Here is a 20,730-nt window from a genome sequence, read left to right as displayed (position 1 = left end):
ATATTGACAATAGTTTTACTACCTCTCAAGTCTCCATCGATACACATGACGAACCCTGGGGCATGACTGTCTTGTCTCATAGCATAATGGTGGATAAAGTTAAATGAAGACTCAAACTGCGAGCCTTTGCCTCGCTTATCTGTCTTCCCAGAAATTGACGAGAAGATGTCACTGTCTTCTGTCACAACAGTTGCAAAGTCGATTTTGTATCTAAACCAAAGAAATAATACCCAGTATAACCCAGTGGAGGATTCCCTAGTATCCCAAGTGCATTAGCACGCTTATTATTAATTTCTTTGGCATTAACCGGTTTATGTGAATCTTTTTGTAATGTTACTTCTACCTGATACTCTAACATTACTAATACTAAGGTGTTGCTTTAGAACATGACTAATTTGGCAAATAAAAGTGAATCTTTTTGTAATGTTACTTCTACATGATACTCTAACATTACTAATACTAAGGTGTTGCTTTAGAACATGACTTATTTGGCAAATAAAAGTGAATCTTTTTGTACAGCGTTACTTCTACCTGATACTCTAACATTACTAATTGCTTACTATCAATCACGTGACTTTTTTGGAGTTGACTGGGGGGCAAACAAGCGGTTGACTGGGGGGCAACTAGCGGATGCCAAGTCAAAACATATCAAAATAAGTCCTCAAACTATTGTATTTGACTATTTCCACGACATCAAACCAGAAAACAAGAGATCAAAACAACCTCCAGGATTCTACAAGCCATCAAAAAAGAGCTATTACCGGAAGTGACGTCTATATAAACTCAATAAATTATTGTTATTATTATTATTATTATTATTATTATTATTATTATTATTATTATTATTATTATTATTATTATTATGAGACACATGAGACACAAAAAAAGAACATGAGACACTGACTCCTTCAATCATGTTTCGGTGGTAAACGCTATTTCAACACTGTTCCGTGAGATAAATTCTCTAACTTCATCCACTTTAAAAGCCAAAGACATCACTTTGTCAGCATTACAGATGACACTTTTGCTGTTGTGCAGTTCGAATTTTGCACTTGATTGAATTCAGGGTTAGATTCGATTGTTTCCATTCCGGTAGAGAGACTGGCGTTGGTGTCGGTTTGAATATTTAATAAGTTCGATAGATTTACTCCATGTTGCTTACACCCGGTATATTCTCGCTCATCAGATGGCTGTAAAGTAGGAATTCTTCGTAAATAAAACTTTCGTCGATGGTTTCATCCTCGTTGACCTCTAAACGGTGCAAGAATACCGTACCGAACGTAGCGTGTTACAAACTTTACTTGATCAACTGCTTTTCCACTGAACCGCAACATTTCAAAGAGATAGCAGATTTCCAAGAATTACGCAGCAAAAACAGCATTTCTCTTGAGTACAAAAACATCTTACAACAACACACTGATACAACAGCACACTGATACAACAACACACTGATACAACAACATACCAATACATTGATACAACAACACACTGATACAACAACACACTGACACAACAACACACTGATACAACAACACACTGATACAACAACACACTGATACAACAACACACCAATACATTGATACAACAACACACTGATACAACAACACACTGATACATTAGCACACCAATACATTGATACAACAACACACTGATACAACAGCACACCAATACACTGATATAACAACACACTGATACAACAGCACACCAATACATTGATACAACAACACACTGATACAACAGCACACCAATACACTGATACAACAACACAATGATACAACAGCACACTGATACAACAACACACCAATACATTGATACAACAACATGCCAATATACACTGGTACAACAACACACTGATACAACAACACTCCAGACATTGATACAACAACACACTGACACAGCAAATTCATTTGAATATTTGTTAGGGTGGCCAAAATTGGTAAAGTTGCACTGTAAGGACATCTTTACTTAAATTTGGTGACACGATTGTGATTTCCCAAAAGTGTTTTGTTCCCTTTGGGTTGGGGTTAAAACACGGATTGTGATATTGGGGTGGAAAAGAGATGCCGCGTTGGAAAAAAAAAGTCAATAGTCTACGCATTGCATTTTAAAAATAATATCTAAAATAATAATATGTGATAAAAGCATCAAACTAGTCTCTATGCTTTTCTATTAATCTCAAATACCTATACATGATGATAATATCACTTTATTTTCAAAGAGCATACGTTTAAGATTACAATGAATATGATCTAATAATTATACATTAATATGTACAAACACAACTAGTCTATATAAAAAATAAATTGACTTAATTAACTTAATTAACTTAGTAATTAAGTGTTTAATTAAATTAAAACTTAATAAGTTACCATATGATTTCAAACTTAACCATGAGGGCTAAAAACACTTTCATAATGTAGTTCACAACTTCCACACTCTGTCAACTGTAGACTCAAATGATTAGTGAAAATATGTTATAACACTATGTATATGTTGAGGAAAAAAGAAAGAACGAAAGGCAAGAAAACCGGCTCATCTTGCAACACCAAGAAATACCCAGAAAACCGAGCAACACAGAATAGAAAAAGGAAGAGGTTATTGCAACTGAAAGAACCAAGTCCTAAGATAATATAAATGTCTCCTTGAATAAAGCAACAGGTGGCGTTTAAAAATTACAACAAACTTGACCACCAACAAATGATAATAAATAATGCAATTAACGTACAGTGGATTCCACCGAGTGGCTCTGTTTCCACTGCATTCCAATTGGACTTTAGAACTTGATTTTTAACCTCGAAAAGTAAACGAGAACTCTACTGACATACAACACCGAGCACGCACGGCTTGACCCGAACTACGCCACCCGTGTTTCCAATAGAAGACCACATGACTGACCGGTACCTTTGCTAGTGACATCTCATTGTTATATTATAATTAATTCTTTTAACTTTCTTACGAAGACTCTCAAGTATAACTGTTTCATTTCTGACTTTAATCATTTTTATTTCCAGGTAAATCATTTCCGCCAAAATGGAGAAGACAGATCAAACTGATTTATAGATGTCAATGCTTTTTACCTGTATATCAAACACAAATGGCAAATACAAATTTCTTGGATGTCTTGGTAAGTCTGATCTTTTTAGAAAATCACCGAAGAACAAATATTTCACTAACTCTTTGAAATACTTGATAAAATAACACGTTTACGTTGTACTACTGTTAAAACTTTTTTATGCAGGCGTCTTCAGATCAGATTACATTATTTGAAAATTTCACGCCATAAAAATGCTAAAGAACATTTTAGAGTTCACAGCTAGTTAAATATTTAAGCAATAGAAAATATTTTCCGTGTTTACATAGTCTGATAGCAACACGAGGGGAGGTTGGGAGAATTCGAGACAGTTATGCAAACCCGGGGAAATCATATATTCAAACAGCCATATCTCTGTTCTTTCGAAATTGAGGATCGAAAATTGTAAAACTGAGCAAAATTTGACTTTCCGTGACGTCACATTTCGTCACATACTCTATATATCCCAGTATTTTATAAACCGAGTGTTCATTGGTCATTTCATGATTTATAAAAAACGAAATTTAATCTTACTCCGCCAACGCGATGGTCGCGCGTTCGAGCTCCATAAAATACTTCGTATGGACCTCACAATTTTAAATTAAATCAAAGGTAAACCCATGGTAAGCTCGTGAAGCTTTTTGAGTACCAATGAACTAAGATGATAACAAATGACACTTGGTGACTCATTTCATTGAGGGTATTGTGACCCGAGTAAGGCGGTATAGTCGGAGTTATGTTTTGTGCAAACAAACTGTTGTCTTTATCAATTAAATTATTGGCTTGTTCTGATTGGCTACAATCCTTTCTTTTCCGATTTCTGGTAACGAAATTTTCCTACGATTGGGATTATCTGGACCGAGTAGTCTAATCGATCCAATATATGACAAACCAGGCTGTTTTCGGATTCTTCTTCCAACGTAATTGTTACACACGGTACTTTTGATCCCGTTCGAACCAATAGTTGACACGTTTTTGCTGGAACTTATATTTACTGCTTCTTTCTTTGAGATCTATGCTCAGTACATGTGTGTAAGAATATATCCCTATCTATATCTCTGGTTACAAAACTACTATCTGGTTACATGAACATTTCGTCACACACTCTAATATTTACATAAAGACTTAGTCACGAAATGCCGTACTAGTTTTGTGTCTCACATACTCCCCCACTTAAAATGATGTCCTCCTGGACATGACAAAACACTAAACATAAATCAGACGTGTACACTATTCAAAGACTATCTACAGATTATAGAGTTCAAGTGAATTGGGTTGATCAGGCCCAATCAGTTCATTGCTGTCTCGTTTTCTATAGTCCATATGACTTCTCTTGTCCGCCGGCGCTGGGCACGTCGTCTCTCTAATGTTTCGTGTAGTAGGACGTGTGTAGTCCCTGACTAATCATTGTGTATTTGACACAGTCCCGTTCCAGTTTTTTTTTTTTTTTTTTTTTTTGATAAACTATAAGAATAATATGCTAAAAATATATCTGTTAGTACTGCGGGTTGTAAGTGTTGTAGCCATTAAACTGTTGGCGATACACTGTCCATGGGTATACAGGTTGGTTGTAAGGTTGTTGAACTTGTCCTTGTCTAGACAAGACTGGTGGGTTGATGAAGGTCCCTCCGTGTGCAGGAGCGGGGTAGTGATACGTCCCTCCGTAATAAGGGTAAGCTGCGATACCATTTGCATGGTACCAGTTAGTCATTGGTGTCCCAAGAGTGTTGTAGGTTAGCGTCTGTGGAGGGCGTCTCTCGCGGACTGGTCTGCCTTCCGGTTCTGTAGGAGGAACTGCTTCTAATTCTGTGTCAGGTTCGCCTACAGTGATGAGCTGAGGTTGAGCGTCCTCAAGGTTCTGAGCTTGGTCATGGCTTGCGTAGTCTTCCTGAGGTAGATTGTCTTGCTGGGATACCTGGTCTTCTTGTGGGGGGTCTGTTTCCGCTGACTCATTATGTTCACGTTCATTAGTTGCTGGATTCAGTTCGTTTGGTAAAAACCCTCTAAACTGTTCTTCTGACTCGTCATCAGATGGACTGTCATTAGTTAGAAACTGAGGTTGTGTCAAGGCCGGTCTATCTTGATTCTGGTTTGCTTGCCTTTGTTCCATTTGTAGCTGGGTGTGGCCCAGTGGAAGTGAGTCACATGGTAGGAGTAGATTCCTGTGGAGTATTCTTCTTTTACCGTCGATTGGGCGTCCTTCCGGTCTCACAACGTATACCGGGATTCCCTCTCTCTTTTGTACTACCACATGAACCTTGTCCTCCCAATGTGATCTAAGCTTTCCTGGCCCTCCACGTTCAGAGAGGTTCCTGACCAAAACGCGGTCACCTGGCTGCAACTGTGTGTAGTGAACCTTCTGGTCATAGTTCTTCTTTCCTCTAGAGGTAGAGATATCAGCATTTTTCGCTGCCTTCAGGTATGCTTCCTGCATTGCTGTGTGCCATTTCTTAGCGAACTCGGTGTAGCTGGATGTTCCCTTTTTGTTTGATGTTCCGAGAATTATGTCGATCGGTAGTCTTGGAGTCCGGCCAAACATCAAATAAAATGGCGAGTAACCAGTTGAGCTGCTTTTAGTACAATTGTACGCGTGCACTACTTTATTTAGCGAGTCTTTCCATCTACTTTTCGCGGTTTCAGGCAAAGTTCTTAACATCGACAGCAGTGTCCGATTGAAGCGCTCTGCTTTCCCATTGCACTGTGGGTGATATGGAGTCGTCCGCACTCGAGATGTTCCTGATAGACGCTGGAGTTGTTGAAAGAGTTTGTTCTCAAATTCCTTTCCTTGATCGTGTACGATTGCACCAGGAAATCCGAATCGGAGAAAGAAGTCGTTGTACAGTCGTTCAGCTGCAGTTGCTGCTGATTTGTTTCTAGTTGCATATGCCTGCGCAAAGCGAGTGAAGTGATCGACTACTACCAGTATGTACTCATAACCACCCACGCTGCGCTCTAGATGAAGGTAGTCCACAGAGATTAGTTCAAAAGGCGCGGATGTGCTGATGGGTTGCAGAGGAGCACGAGTCTCTCGATTCGGTTTGCGTTGCTTGATACATTCGCATACGTGAGATACAAAATGAGTGATGTCTCTCTCCATGTTTGGCCAGAAGACTCGTTCACGTGCGAGGTGTACAACCCTCTCTGCCCCTAAATGTCCCATATCCTTGTGGAGTTCCTTGAACACTAAGTTGTGGTATTGTGGAGGAAGTACAAGCTGTTTATACTCTCCAATATGTCGGCGTAGTAGTCCACAGTCGTCTATATGTAGTTTATTCCAGTGTCGAACCAGAGATTTTGTCTGTGGTTGCTCCCTCCTCATCTCTCTGACTGTGGGGCAGCGTCCTTCAGTCTTCATGGCTAGTACGCGTCCTATTGCTGGGTCTTGTCGTTGAGCTTCCAAAATGGTATCTGTTGGGAGGCCGTTAATTGTCACTCCACTCAACATTTCTTCATCTGGAGTTATTAGAGTACCACCCACTGCTGCTATCCAGACGGCTTCACCTTTCTCTTGAGCATGGAGTCCATTGAAGGCCGCTGAGACGTCTTCTCTCGTTGTCGTGGTTGTGCAGGATTCCATGTAGGTGTTGATGTCAAGAGGCATTCTCGAGAGAGCATCGGCGTCACCATTTACGCTACCTGGGCGATACTTGATTGAAAACCTGAAATCAGCAAGTTCTGCTACCCAACATTGGCCGGTCGCGTTCAATTTAGCTGTCGACAGTACATACGTAAGGGGATTGTTGTCTGTGTAGACGGTAAACTGCGGTGCGTAATAGAGATATTCGCGGAAATGGTTACAAATAGCCCATTTTAATGCTAGGAATTCTAGTTTGCCTGAATGTAAGTTGTAATTCTTCTCAGCCTTCGTGAGTGCCCGCGAACCATACCCTATCACTCGCATAATACCGTTCTGCCTTTGATAGAGCACGGCTCCTAATCCCTCCTTTGATGCATCTGTGTGCAGTACAAACGACGTGTTGTAGTCTGGATAACCAAGTATGGGTGGTGTAGCCAAACAATTCAGCAGCTTCTCTAAGGCTTCCTGATGCTTGGCTGCCCAGGTTACTGGTTGCGAGGACGAAACGGCAGGCTGACTTCGTTTTCCACGGCGGAACGTTTTCTTGCACTGTTCTGGTGTGCTAGTTTCGTTTCGTCCTTGTAGGAGTTCAAACAGAGGACACGCAATCCTTGAGAAGTCCTGAATATATCGCCGATAATATCCGACCAGCCCGAGAAGTTTTCTTACATCCCCGACTGTTTTGGGTTGCGAGTTTTTCAGTACTAGTACTGCGGCAACGTTCGATGGGTCGGGTTTATATCCTTCTGCGGATACGATTTGTCCCAGGTAACGGACTTCTCTTTGAAACAGCTTACACTTAGCAGGTTTTAACTTAATACCATGGGATCGTAAACGACGTAGAACCTGTCGGATGTGCTCGACATGGTCCTCAAAAGTCCTACTGTACACGATGACGTCATCGATGTAGGGGACGCAACAGTCATCTCGCATGTCGTGGAGACAGCCTTCCATGAATCGTTGGAACTCAGCAGGCGCTGTCATTAAACCAAAAGGAATTCTAACCCATTCATAGAGGCCCCATGGAGTCACGAATGCTGTAAGGTTTCGACAAGATGGATGGATGAATCCTTGGTGATAGGCTTTTCCTTGGTCCAACAACGAGAACCAGCTGTTCCCTCCAAGGTTCTCTAGAGTTGTCTGCACACGCGGCAGTGGGTGTCGGTCTGGAACTGTGCGCTCGTTCAGCTGACGATAGTCGACACACAGACGTAGGCTGCCATCCTTCTTACGAACGCACACTACTGGTGAAGAGTAAGAGGATCTCGAGTGTCGTATCCAGCCACGGTTTAGAAGGTCCTCCACGTACTGTTTTACCTCAGGATACAGAGGTCTCGGGATTGCTGTGTACGTTTTCTGGACTGGTCTGGTGTCTGACAGGTTGATAGACATTTGCAGCTCTTCAGCACAGCCGATGTCGTGGTCGTCTTGGGAGAAACTGTGGGCCTCTTCTTTGAGCATGCTCAGAGCGATGTTCTTTTGCTCGTCTGTCAGGCCGTCTACGCTAGGTAGGTGGGAGATTTCCTCGGCGCTAAAATCCGTTTCGCTGGGTGGTGTCGCTTGTTGACATGGTAGATCTCTCCGTGTTACCTCGACAGGTGTCACCGACCGTACTTGGTAGAGGCTACCGAGAACAGTGTGGCCCTTAATACGTACGTCATGGTCAGAGTGGTTCTCGACACTGATTTTCACGCGACTGGATGAGCCTCCCGAGATAGTCACTACAGATTCTGGTACATTTATTTCACTCGGCCACGAGGCTTGGGGGTCTGGTTCAAACAAAACTGGAATCTTACCCTCAGTCGGACCAACCTTTGCTGAGCACTTTATAATTGTTGCTTGCTTTTTGGGTATTACAATGTCTCGCTTGCAAGTTTTAATTTCGGCAATTTCGCAGTATGGATCAACCGCGCGCAGCGTACTCACTAGCCCTTCTACGTCGCTTCTTTTCAGATGAGTCATTGTCGCCGCCACACTGTCTACTATTCCGTCCTTTGTTTCCCCTTCACGTTTAACAAGTTCTGCGATAACATTGTACCCAATAATAGGTGTGTCTAATTGGTCTCGTGAAACCAAGAAAGGAACTTTGACTTTAGCTCCCTCTCCTCCTGACAAAAGCTCAAAGTCTATTTCGACCCAACCCTCAAATGGGAAAGGGGTACCGTTGGCCGCTGTCAGGTTTAGATTTTGCCCATCTAAAAGTTCCCCTATTTTACGCACGGTAGTCCCATCCATTTGTTTGTCAATCCAGTCTTTGGGGAGGATAGAAACCTGAGCCCCAGTATCCCATAATGCATCAGTTTTGCGACCATTTAACAAACAAGTTATCATGCATTTCTTCCCCACCAAATTAACAACTTTGGTGAGTTGTCCTGGCGTGAGGTGTGTGCGGTAAAATCCTTGTTCTCTCATCTCTTCATTCTCTTGCTGGGTGAGATAGCCTATTGCATTGCAAAGTGTTTTGTGCTCATTCCAATGTGCAAACTTACACGCACTTGAACAGTAATTAACACTTTCGCATCCCGAACAAAGTATGACTGTTTCTTGTTTCCCTTGTACTCCGCACGACACGCACACATGGGACTCTTTGTTTTCCCGGACTACTCCCTGTCCCCCGGGCGTAGCCGTCGGGAGTTTCCCGACTTTGTTTTGCAACCCCGCGCGAAGTGTTCACCCGATCCACATTTAAAACAATGACTACAACTTTCAGCGTTGTTTTCTTCACATTTAGTGCAACGGCGAACATTCCTCTCTTCCTTCCTTCTTTCGCGCGGTTTATTTAAATCCGATCGAATTGCAGCCACTTCAGCCTGAAGAGCCTTGAGCGTTGCCATGTAGCTATCTTCACTCTGTGCTTTCCCACTGCCATGGTTCTTTGGCGCTGGTATTTTTCTATCGTTTTGTTCGACAGGAGCGTGAATTTGATTAACGAGCGCTTTGCGTGACCCAGGACTCAGCTTACTCATGCGCTCAGACTCTTCCGACGCCGCAGCATTTAATTTCTCCATTAGCTCTTCGTCACTAGCGTCAGCGTTTAACAGATGTGGCCGAAGCTTTGTGCGTATGGATTCCGACTGCAGGCCGGTCTCGATCACGTGGCGAAATAAACCATTTACTAACGCAGAGTCATACTTAACAGTTCCTTCGTTCGTTTGCGATGCAAAGAGAACTTGTTGGCGCAAATCCATGACTCTAATTAGAAAATCTTGCGGAGACTCCTTCGCAGCCTGACATGCCGTTGTCAATTCTTGGTAAAGCTCTGTACTAGATTTCTGTTTATAATGTGCTTTTAGAATCTGCTCAAGTTTTCCTATCGTTAGCGCTGGCATCATTTCTAAATAAGATCTTAATTTAAGTGATGGACTAATCGCTCTGATCACGCCTTCGATTACTTCTGTCTCGCTGTATTTGTTCTTAAGACCAACCTCGATTTGCCTCAAGAGACTTACGAGAGACAAGCGGTCTTTGTGCGTATCTCCTCCAATCATACCAATGATACGAAAATCGCGCCTGAGTGCATTTCGTACATCTACGACGCCTACGTCACTAAGAGTACATACCGGTTCGATTGCTTCCTGTTTTGATGATTTGTTATCTGGTTGTAGAGATACCAACTTTTCGTTTGCTTCGTTGATTTGCTTCTGGTAATCCTCCATCATCTTCTTGAAGTTCTCTTGCATCTTCTCTAGTTCTTTCTTCGCTTTGTCGTATTCAGCATCCTTCTGCGCTGTGTTGCTCTCCTTGGTGAATTTGCCGATGTCTTCAATGACTAACTGTTTGTCCTCTGAGCTCTCTATTACTTCTTCGACTGTCCTCCGTATTTTCCTCGATAACTTTAGTTTTCCTTCATCTTCACAAGGCACCTTGAGGTGTTCTGCTAACTCCTGCAAGCGTTCTAGCGACAAATTTAAAATTTCTTGCTCCAATCTCAACTGCTGAGCCTCTAAATCAAAATCCATCGTAGCCGGCTTGGTCTGTTATTACACCACACCCCCAAATCTTGCAAAACCACGTTCTCTAAAGTTTTCTGGCGTTCAAACGGACATTAATTCCTCTTAGGCCACGTACATCAAGTCTTCAGTACCATACGAAGGGAATGCTTGACTTATTTGCGATGAAAGCATTCAAAGGAACGCTAATTTCGTATCCATGTGCGTCCAACACAACATCAACTTCTTTGACCACGAGGTCAATCGTCTTCCAGGTCTAGAGAACCGCCTTTTTACGAGAAATTCCTCGATTAGCGGTCCTGGCAGGGTCGCCAAAATGTTACACACGGTACTTTTGATCCCGTTCGAACCAATAGTTGACACGTTTTTGCTGGAACTTATATTTACTGCTTCTTTCTTTGAGATCTATGCTCAGTACATGTGTGTAAGAATATATCCCTATCTATATCTCTGGTTACAAAACTACTATCTGGTTACATGAACATTTCGTCACACACTCTAATATTTACATAAAGACTTAGTCACGAAATGCCGTACTAGTTTTGTGTCTCACATAATGATAAATACGACAATCTCATATCTCAAGGTCCAATAAAAAGAGCATAAAGTAAACTAAGAATACTCAAAATATGCTGCTGATTACATGTTATTATGAAGTGATCGAAAATCCAAAATGGCTTCATCTGCAAACAACGTACCCAAAACGATTGGCTGAGAAACGTTATCCGAAAAATGCGAAATCTAGCCACTCCAATAGCTCTTCACGAGCTAAAAAGACGATATTTTACTATTTCTAGACAGCATAGTAACCAAATTATCGAAATGCGAGCGTTCCTTAACTTGTCAGAAAGTAAGGCATAACAACATCAAAATTTGAATTTTGATCGAAAGTTTGTCTATTTTAACAGTGTCACCTTTTTTTTATTTCTTGGTTTTAACGCATGCGCTCTAAGTAGATGATTATACTTGTATATCTCATATGATTTTGATTGGTTATAAAGCGCTTAGGACAGCGATAGATAAGCACTATATTAAATTCATATTATCATTATAATAATTACCGTGGATAAATAAAGTTTCGCTAATTCAATCTATCCTCCATTCATCCATTTCCTTCATCCATTCACACATTTTTTGAAATAATATCTTTTTCATTTTCTTATCTTGTTACAGAAAAGAAAGTTTCTAGCGCTGATGTGTTTCTCCGTCGCAGTTGTAGTTATTTTCTACTTTTCCACCAATGAAATCAAGCGTTCTAATGAGCATAACCACCGTCAACCACTGTATAAAAGAAAACTATGGCGTCACTTGAATCCGGCACAAGAACAAAGCCAACGTAAGGAAATTAGGCCACTTTCTCTTCCTGAAGGAATTCTGAATGTTTGGTCCCGTCGGCGTGATGCACAACGTACGAAGTTAAAGCAAAACGCTACATCGTTCAAACGAAGTGAGACAATGGATACTCAGTCTAGTAAGGAAATTAGGCCACTTTCTCTTCCTGAAGGAATTCTGGATGTTTGGTCCCGTCGGCGTGATGCACAACGTACGAAGTTAAAGCAAAACGCTACATCGTTCAAACGAAGCGAGACAATTGATACTCAGTCTAGTTATGATTGTTCATATGAAGGCCTTGGTGATGCAGCAGCGACAATCCACAGCCATCAACCTACTTGCATTCCATACAACAGATCGAAAAAAGATTGTAATAAAGCTTTTGAATATTATGATCTCTTCGATCTGAGTTCAAAACCCGTAAAATGTAAAGATATCTCCGATGATGATCCCATTTGTATTTTCAAGACACAAAATCGACTGAGTTTTGACGACAATGAGTCCAGCGTTGAATGTGATCCAGATATTTGTGATGGTGATGAAGTCCTTGTAGGATGTAGAGATGCAGTCTACGGTATCATCCCTAAAGAAAAATCCTGGCTGAGATTCGAATCGGTGGAGATTCTCCAGAAACAACTACCCAGCATAATCAAGGAGAACTCGATAAACGGTATGAATTTCTGTTTTATAAAATGTGCCAATGACGAAAAGCCGCAGCCACTTATTTTCCCGCCATTACTAAGACGGTTCCGAACGTCGAGTGACCGAGATAGAATCAGTGTTAATATCCTAGTGGAAGATGCTGTATCTCGTGCGCACTTTTACAGGTCTCTTCCAAGAGCTACCGACTTATTGCGCAAACTAAAACGCTCCAAAATCTCCACCGTTCAAATACTTGACTTTGAGCTGGTTCAGAGTTATGCGTCGTTTACTGTGGAAAACTTGAGAGCTTTATTCAGTGGAAAGGAGCTGATGGGAAAATCTGAGACGGGAAGAAGAACTGGCATTGACGAAATGACGAAGCGTTTTCAACAGCGAGGATACCAGACATTAATACAGGAGGATTTGTGCTTCTTTGATGAGTGGGGTTCTGCACTTTCCGAAAGTTATCAAAAAAGGTCGAAACCTTTCTCTAAGAGTTTTAAGAGAGTTTTTCAGGAATATTTGAACCATACAAGTTACTTGGACAATCGCGGACTCACTCATTTTGCGTGTGAGGTTTTACGCACTTATGGCTATACCAATCCTTTCAGTAAAAAGCTTCCGGAAATTTGCTTGGATGGGAAATTCGTCAGCCAATATCTACTAGAATATGTTGAACATTTTTTGCGCGGCGTTGAAAGCCAGAACAATGTTGCTCCTGCTTTTGTGTTCACGCATCTGAACACGGCGCACGAAAGCAAGGGGATTCGAATACGAGAAGATGATATTCCCTTGGGAAAACATATCAAGGTCGTATCCAAATTACAAAATACAATAACTATAATCATATCTGATCACGGGGCAAAAACTAACAAATACTCTATCGAAACTTTTCATGGAAGACTAGAAGTGTTTTCGCCATTAATGTTCATGATTATACCTGATAACGTTGCCAAAATCCTTGGCAAGTCACGTGTTCAGAATTTAATAGCCAATCAAAAGAGACTTGTTTCGCTAGTTGATTTACATGGTATGTTGAATTCATTGGTTGAGATGCCGTCAGCGCCCGCAGTAATGGATTATCGAGTCAACGGTCTTCTTTCTGCAATCCCTCTCAACCGCACCTGTTCAGATCTTGAAGGTCTGAATTCAGATGTTTATTGTCGTTGCAAAGGATGGAATCGATTTATTAGCACTAGTAACCACGAAGTTCATTGGCTGGCTGAGATAGCGTTGGGGCACATTAACAACATTATAACACAACAGTTTACTAAGGGCCGTCGTCCCAAATTTGACCGCTCTCGTATAGGTTACGGCGCATGCGCAAGATTTCTTGGTAAATCCGTCGAGACAGCGCGTCAAGAAATCTTGGGGAATTACGTCATAACCATCTTGTTACTAATGGTTACGCCGGCGTACGGCGTAGATTCAGTGGAACGATTTCAGGTTAAGCTCAACTATTCTTCGGTTGGCCAACCCAATGTTCAAATTATGGATATTGTGAGAGTCAGTGTGTATGGGAAGTACAAAGCATGCGTAGATAAGACTGTTGATGTCAAGCTATGCGCATGCGCTGAACGGAAGAAGACAGCTAGTGGCAGGCCACGGCCTGATCTTCGTCAACTTCTATCAAGTCATCATTTTGGGCTGAAAACGTCGTTGAGATTTCTGTCGTCGCGTTGTGTGATATTTGGAGAGAGGACATTGAAAACCAAAGCATTCAAAAAAATGCAACGTCGAGTCATAGCATTCGAGATTGCAAACCAGTGTCGAAAGAGAACTTTTAAGTTGAAGCTTAATGGAAGTTTGAGACGTTCACTTGTATCGCGGAAGCTGCCATTTACTTTAGTCCTTAAACCTCGTACTGTTATGTTTTTGTATGCTGTTAATAACGGGTGGAAGTATGGAAGATTTAAGCCTCTGGTAAGGCTCATAGAAAAGTAATTACTCTTATGGAAATGGTATGTAAATTAGATGTCGCCATTACTAGGTCAAGTGATAGAAGATAATAAGAGAGAATATTAGAGAAAGAGAGAGGAGAGAAAGGAGAGAAAGGAGAGAAAGGAGAGAGAGAGAGAGGAGAGAAAGGAGAGAAAGGAGAGAAAGGAGAGAAAGGAGAGAAAGGAGAGAGAGAGAGAGAAAGAGAAAGAGAGAGAGAGAGAGAGAGAGAGAGAGAGAGAGAGAGAGAGAGAAAGAGAGAGAGAGAGATGTCTTTTATTTAATCTCGGGAAATTTCATCAATGTACAAATTGGTTTTCATGAAAACCGAGTTCATAGGTAATATATATAAAAAATTAATAATAACGTTAAGAATATATAGACAGATTTATGAAATAAATTCTCATCTACCCCCCAAAAATATTATAGTAATTAAAGTGTTAAGGACCAACAGACGAAAGATTCCTCTTAAAAGATTTTAAATTATTGGACAGTCTGACACTTTGGGGTAACGAGTTCCACACTTTTGCACCGTCATAAGAGAGAGCTCTTTTTAAAAACTCAGTGCTGGGTTTCGGTAACTTTAAGCACTTCTCTCTACCACGAAAATCGTAGGTATTTTCTTGAAAATAAAAGAGTTCCCTTACAGATTTTGGTGCAAGTGCATTTAAAGTCTTAAACATCATTATTGCTTTATGCTCCTTTCTTCTTCTTTGTAAGCTTTTCCAGCCTAAAGAAGTTAAAATATCACTAGATCTGACATCGTAGCTGCTTTTTGTTATTATTCTTGCAGCTCTATTTTGCATTTTTTGCAATCTTTCAGCAGACGTTACTGGTAAATTATCCCATACCACGTCACAATAGTCAAACCAAGGTAAAACGAGAGCCTCATATATGGTAATAGCTGTCTCCAAGGGGATGTAATCGCGGACTCGTCTTATGCCACTCAATCCAGAGGATATTTTTTTACAAATGTAATCAATATGAGCAACCCAAGACACCCGTTCGTCAATCACAACACCCAGAGTTTTTGCTGTAGAGACTCTAGTAATTGGTTTGCTATTTAAATATATGTGTGGTTCGGAGGTAATTTTTTTCAATTTATCGTCAGAAGCAATAAACATGTGCTCTGTTTTAGCTGAATTTAAGCTAAGTTTGTTAGCTTTCAACCAGTTATGAATATTGGAAATATCAGCGTTCACCTCGTCAAATAGAGTCTTTTGTGATGTGCCACAAGTGGTGAGACTTGTGTCATCAGCATACATTCTAGCATTTGAAAATTTGACACTATTTGGCAGATCGTTTATGTAAATAATAAATAATAATGGCCCAAGGATTGAGCCTTGAGGGATGCCGCAATCGAGTGTTCTAGAGCTAGATAAGGTATGGTTTATGTAGCATCTCTGACTACGATCTGTGAGGTAAGATTTGAACCACTTTATCGACTCTTCTGCAATCCCATAATAGTATAATTTGTGGAGAAGTATGGAGTGATTTACTGTGTCAAAAGCTTTTTTAAAATCTAGGAAAGTGACACAGTTCAATTTACCTTCATCCATATTGGTAAGCCACTCCGTTGTGGCTTCTAGGAGTGCAGTAGTAGTCGAATGAAGCGGTCTAAATCCCGACTGCTTTTGAGAAAGTAAATTATTTGAGTTTAGATACTCATATAACTGGTTAAAAACTATTCTCTCGAAAATCTTAGCAATAGTAGGTAAGACCGAAATGGGACGGTAATTATTCAAATCATCTTTGTCATTAGCTTTATGAATTGGCGTAACTTTCGCAAGTTTCCAGCCGTTAGGAAAAATCCCTTTATCAACTGATTGATTGAATAGCTTCACTAGTGATTGACTTATTACTGGTGAAGCAATCTTGATGAAATGAGATGGTATACCGTCAAGACCTGTCGCTTTTTTAACGTCAATAGAATTAATGATTTTCATAAGTTCATCAACTGATGTGTGTCGTAAGGTGAATGTTGAGCCAATTCTAATTAGATAATCATTATAAGCAGTCGGTCCATCGGGAATTAAACAAGCTAATTTAGTCCCAATTTCAGAAAAATGACAATTGAATACCTCAGCTATTTCCTTCGAGTCACACATCGATGTATCACCTGTTTTGATAGATGTTACATAAGAGCCAGATTTAGTCCTTCGTGAGAGGACTTCATTAATAGCTTTCCAGACCTCCTTTGAGTTTTTTGAATTTTGTGCAAAATGATTTTCATAATATGACTTCTTGGCTCTTTTTATCTCGTTGTTGACGCGATTTCTAATAGACTTATAATCACTCCAGTCGTCCCTCGAATTCGTTTGAGTAGCTTTTTGTTTCATTTTATCTCTATCGTACATAGCTTTCCTCAAATCAGTTGTCATCCAGGGAGACTTCTTGTTTCTTATTCGTTTTGTTTTGATCGGAGCGTGCGAGTCAAGAACAGAGAGAAATAACTCTTTCCATCTGTCCCACATGTCATCCGGGCTTTCCTTATTATCCAAACAATCCCAAGGGAGTGTTGCTAAATCCATAAGAAACTTGTCGGAGTCAAAGTTTTTAGCCGATCTAAATGAGATCTTACAGTGATTGTTGTTTGTCGGAATTGCTATTTTCCGTATTGTATAAACCAGACTATGGTCACTGATACCAATGTGAACCACTCCACTTCGGACTACCCTATCTGGGCTATTCGTTAAGATCACATCAATGAGGGTTTTACTTTTTTCAGTGACTCTAGTTGGTTCTGTGATTAACTGCGTAAGTTGAAACAATTCAGCAGTCGTATTCAAATAGCGGGTTTGCTGATTAATATTAGTAGATAATAAATCACAGTTTAAATCCCCTAGGATATAAATTTCCTTAAACTCAGAATCTATTTTTGTTAACACATTTTCAAATATATTGAAAAATGAGCGTGTATCATAGTTAGGAGGCCTATAACAGGCTAAAACGGCAAAAGACTTGCTATTTGGCTTCATGATTTCAAAACACAGGGACTCTACTTTATCATCAGTTAAGTCACTACGGTTTTTCCCATTTACGCCCTTTTTCAAGTATAAACAAACTCCCCCTCCATTGCGGTTTCTATCAGACCTATGGATGTCATAGCCTTCGATGCTCACCATTGAACTTGGGATTGATGGATCGAGCCTTGACTCATTTATGCAAAGAAGATCAAAATTTTGCTGAATGACCCATGATCTCAGTTCATCTATATGAGCTACAAGACTAGTTATATTTAAAGAGGCCATTTTAAAACCTCTAACATTAGGAATAGAATGAGGTCTATTATCACCGTCAGACTTATCAATATTAGTATTTGAGACAATACTAGAGGGATGAATAGAGGAATCTGTTTCGTCTAGTGGTTCCTTACCTTTTAATCATGCTTTAGATTTAAGATATTTATTGAAATCTTGCGCAAGGATTCCTATTCCTGCACGATTTAAATGCAGTCCTTTGGTGTTAAGTCCTTTCTCTGTTACATTATGAGAAATATAGTCCCATTCCCGTTCGTTGCAGAAGGCTCTAAGCGATATGTTCACATCCTTTCTTGCTGTTTCAAGGAGACTCGAGTCTTGGCGAATGATTAATTCAGATATCGCTATTTCACAAGACGGCAGCTGTTTTTCCACAGATTCGCAGATTCCAACTATCCTCTCTGCAATGGCCTTAGATTCATCAGACTTAAGATTATTTGTACCAATATGTACAATAAGATTATTAGGTTTCCTTCTGATTATTGGCTTTATATAGTCCTCCATATCCTCCACTGTGGCCCCTGGGAAGGGTTTTATATTAACTCTGTTTGTCTTGCTTGACATTTTCCAACCTTCGAGCTTCGATATTATAGAATCTCCAATTATAACTGTACTAGTTTTGTTTCTGTCCTGAAGCGAATGGTCCTGGTTATTAGTAGGTAGCTTGTTCTCAGCTTTGTTCTTTGGTGTTGTCTTTTGTTGCTTGGCCTTTTTTTGTTTCCTTTGTACCTTTTTCCAGTTACAATGAGATTCATTCATTGTGTCACTCATACTACTCTCCGGGGTCGTAAGATCAACTACAGTAGCTTGTTTAGTTTCCGTATGATCATTGTTCTTGCATTGATCATTGTTCTTACATTGATCGTTTTCTTTCGTAACTAGCCTCAACGCTGTTAGTAAGCTGGCTTTTTCGTCTTGTAATTTGCATACTTGCTGTTTTTGAATTTTAATTTCCTCCTGAAGATTACAGATAATTTTACGAGAATCATCGTTTTCCTTCTTCATTTGTTGGATATCAAAGTTCTCTCCGTTTTGGAAAGTGTCTTTCAATAAACTTATTTCTTTACGCAAGTCAGTCAGTAAACCGAATAATAATGAGGCAATTTCAGAATCAGTCGGTTGTGAAGGCTCAACTCCTTTTTCTGCAGGACCATCATTCTTGCTTGGAAGAAGTTCATGAAACTTATTCCTAAGGCATTCTTGATTTGGCCCAAAGATTTTCAGTCTAAGTGATGATGTGTAGAATCTTACGGAGCATTCCTTGTCATCGGTACTCACTTTATACGTTATTGCGTTGTGAGCTTTGTCTTCTTTAAAGACGCCATTACTGCCTTCTTGGACATCGAACATAAAATCCACCAAAGATTTAAGTTCTTGTTTAAGTTCTAAGAGAGAGAGAGAGAGAGAGAGAGAGAGAGGAGAGAAGCAAATCTCTCGAATTTGCTTTTTTTTTGTAGCTGTTGTATAGTCAACAAAATGACGAGTCGTTTTGTGCCTCTTCAATTTCCAATGATGGAATTTATTCAGAACCAAGAAAACAATTTTTGACTGAATTCCGTACAGTTGATCAGTGACACTTTTGACTCGTTGTTGTTTATTAGTTCGCACATTACTTTATCCATGACAATTATCTAAGTTCCTAAGCTATCATGAAAGGGGGAAGCAAAAAGGAGCTTGGCTCCAAATTAAGTGCACCCTAACATTATTATTAGTAGTTCATTAAAGTTCATTCTTTTTGATTGTTCTTCAATGTAGACTGAATACAGACTAATAAAATTAGAAACAGCAAAATTATTTGGAGAGTATTAAAGATGTTTCCATAGTTTTGGGATCCGATTCAAGTAGCTTGTCTAAAACAGCGACTCAAAACAGCGACTTCTTGTCGACGGACTCAAAAGTTTCAAGTATTTTTCAACTTTATTCTTGAAAAAAGGAATTTTTTTGAAAGAAATATAACTCCGGATATCGGACCGCGGTGAGAGACACATAATACTGGCCCTCTTGCGCAGCCAATCAGGACGCACTATTCTTAGGATATCATGGTCTGGAAAATAATACAGTTAACAGCATTTACTTAGCTTGAATTCATCTTAGTACTTGCAAGGCAATACAAAAAAGAAGTCGCCTTGAATCTGACACAAACAAGTGCGCAAGGATTTCTGGTGTTGTAATAAATGAGGCATACAGACGGCCTGTGTTATTTGCAATGGTATATTTAATGTATTACATCGTTCAGTCCATCATTGTTTTCCCTTTCTTGTTCCGAAGCTCTTCATATAATCATAAATATAAGATCTCTCTCAATATTTAGAGTGACTTTTTGGAAATTGGAATTGCTGAAATATTTTTATATTTTGGAATATATCATAACTTGACTAAGTAAACGCATTAGATCATATATTTTAATGAATTTTGTGCTATATGAGTAATAAAATTATTATCATTATCTATTAATAAAATCATTGTTATCAATGTTTGCGGATAAAGATAATAAGTATAATATCATAATATCGAATATTATAATACGACACACTCAATTTCCCGTGTATTACGACCTTTTTTCGTGCAATTACAGATTGGTAATACACGGTCTGTGAACCGGTTTTGAAACTTGTTTATTTTGTTGATGTTTTAGCGAGGAAATTTTCTCCTTTTCCTTTGTGAGGTTCACGTAAGTTGTTTGAGTTCGTAACTTTCAAGTTTGCTTTTTTACAATAAAAATGGGTTATTTATCCGGCTGTAATATACGACTAGCAGTGTAATAGCCTCTATTTAATCTTAGGAATGGTAAGTGATCTAAAATGATAAAGTTTGAAAGTAAGATCCGAGATATTATGTGACAATGAAGGCTGTATACTGCCTGGCGCCAGTTTTGATGCGGTCCATTATGACAGAAGATTGATAGCCCCTTAAAACAATCATTCATATACTTTTAGTTGCTGGAAAGATTGAATTAATTAT

The 20,730-nt window shown here is 39.8% G+C and overlaps 2 protein-coding genes across 2 annotated transcripts; one reads left to right on the top strand and one right to left on the bottom strand.

Annotated features, from left to right (window-relative positions):
* The first annotated feature begins 3,002 nt into the window (after positions 1-3,002).
* LOC116294203 (uncharacterized) lies at positions 3,003-15,229 on the top strand. Its single transcript, XM_031701753.2, has 2 exons — positions 3,003-3,124; positions 11,771-15,229. The coding sequence occupies exons 1-2, from the start codon at positions 3,095-3,097 to the stop codon at positions 14,513-14,515; spliced, it is 2,775 nt and encodes a 924-aa protein (XP_031557613.2). The 5' UTR covers positions 3,003-3,094; the 3' UTR covers positions 14,516-15,229.
* A 478-nt stretch (positions 15,230-15,707) lies between these two features.
* On the bottom strand, positions 15,708-17,760 carry LOC148906247 (uncharacterized). Its single transcript, XM_089037698.1, has 2 exons — positions 16,059-17,760; positions 15,708-15,775 (listed from the first exon to the last, which is right to left on the bottom strand). The coding sequence occupies exons 1-2, from the start codon at positions 17,758-17,760 to the stop codon at positions 15,708-15,710; spliced, it is 1,770 nt and encodes a 589-aa protein (XP_088893824.1).
* Positions 17,761-20,730: the final 2,970 nt, after the last annotated feature.

The sequence above is a fragment of the Actinia tenebrosa genome, unplaced genomic scaffold (assembly GCF_029948245.1).
Source record: "Actinia tenebrosa isolate PJP-AT-01 unplaced genomic scaffold, QUT_ActTen_1.0 PGA_scaffold5__44_contigs__length_20552954, whole genome shotgun sequence".
In the NCBI taxonomy this organism is placed as follows: Eukaryota; Metazoa; Cnidaria; class Anthozoa; order Actiniaria; family Actiniidae; genus Actinia; species Actinia tenebrosa.
Note: the sequence above shows the minus strand (reverse complement) of the source record. Positions and strands in the feature narration are given on the sequence as shown.

What these genes read in the sequence shown, in the direction of transcription:
- LOC116294203 (XM_031701753.2), top strand. Translation starts at nt 3,095, where the DNA reads ATGGCAAATACAAATTTCTTGGATGTCTTG. An exon ending in CAAATTTCTTGGATGTCTTG is followed by an intron (nt 3,125 to 11,770) that starts GTAAGTCTGATC and finishes ATCTTGTTACAG; the next exon opens with AAAAGAAAGTTTCTAGCGCT.
- LOC148906247 (XM_089037698.1), bottom strand. Translation starts at nt 17,760, where the DNA reads ATGGCCTCTTTAAATATAACTAGTCTTGTAGCTCATATAGATGAACTG. An exon ending in GCTTACCAATATGGATGAAG is followed by an intron (nt 15,776 to 16,058) that starts GTAAATTGAACT and finishes TTCAAATGCTAG; the next exon opens with AATGTATGCTGATGACACAA.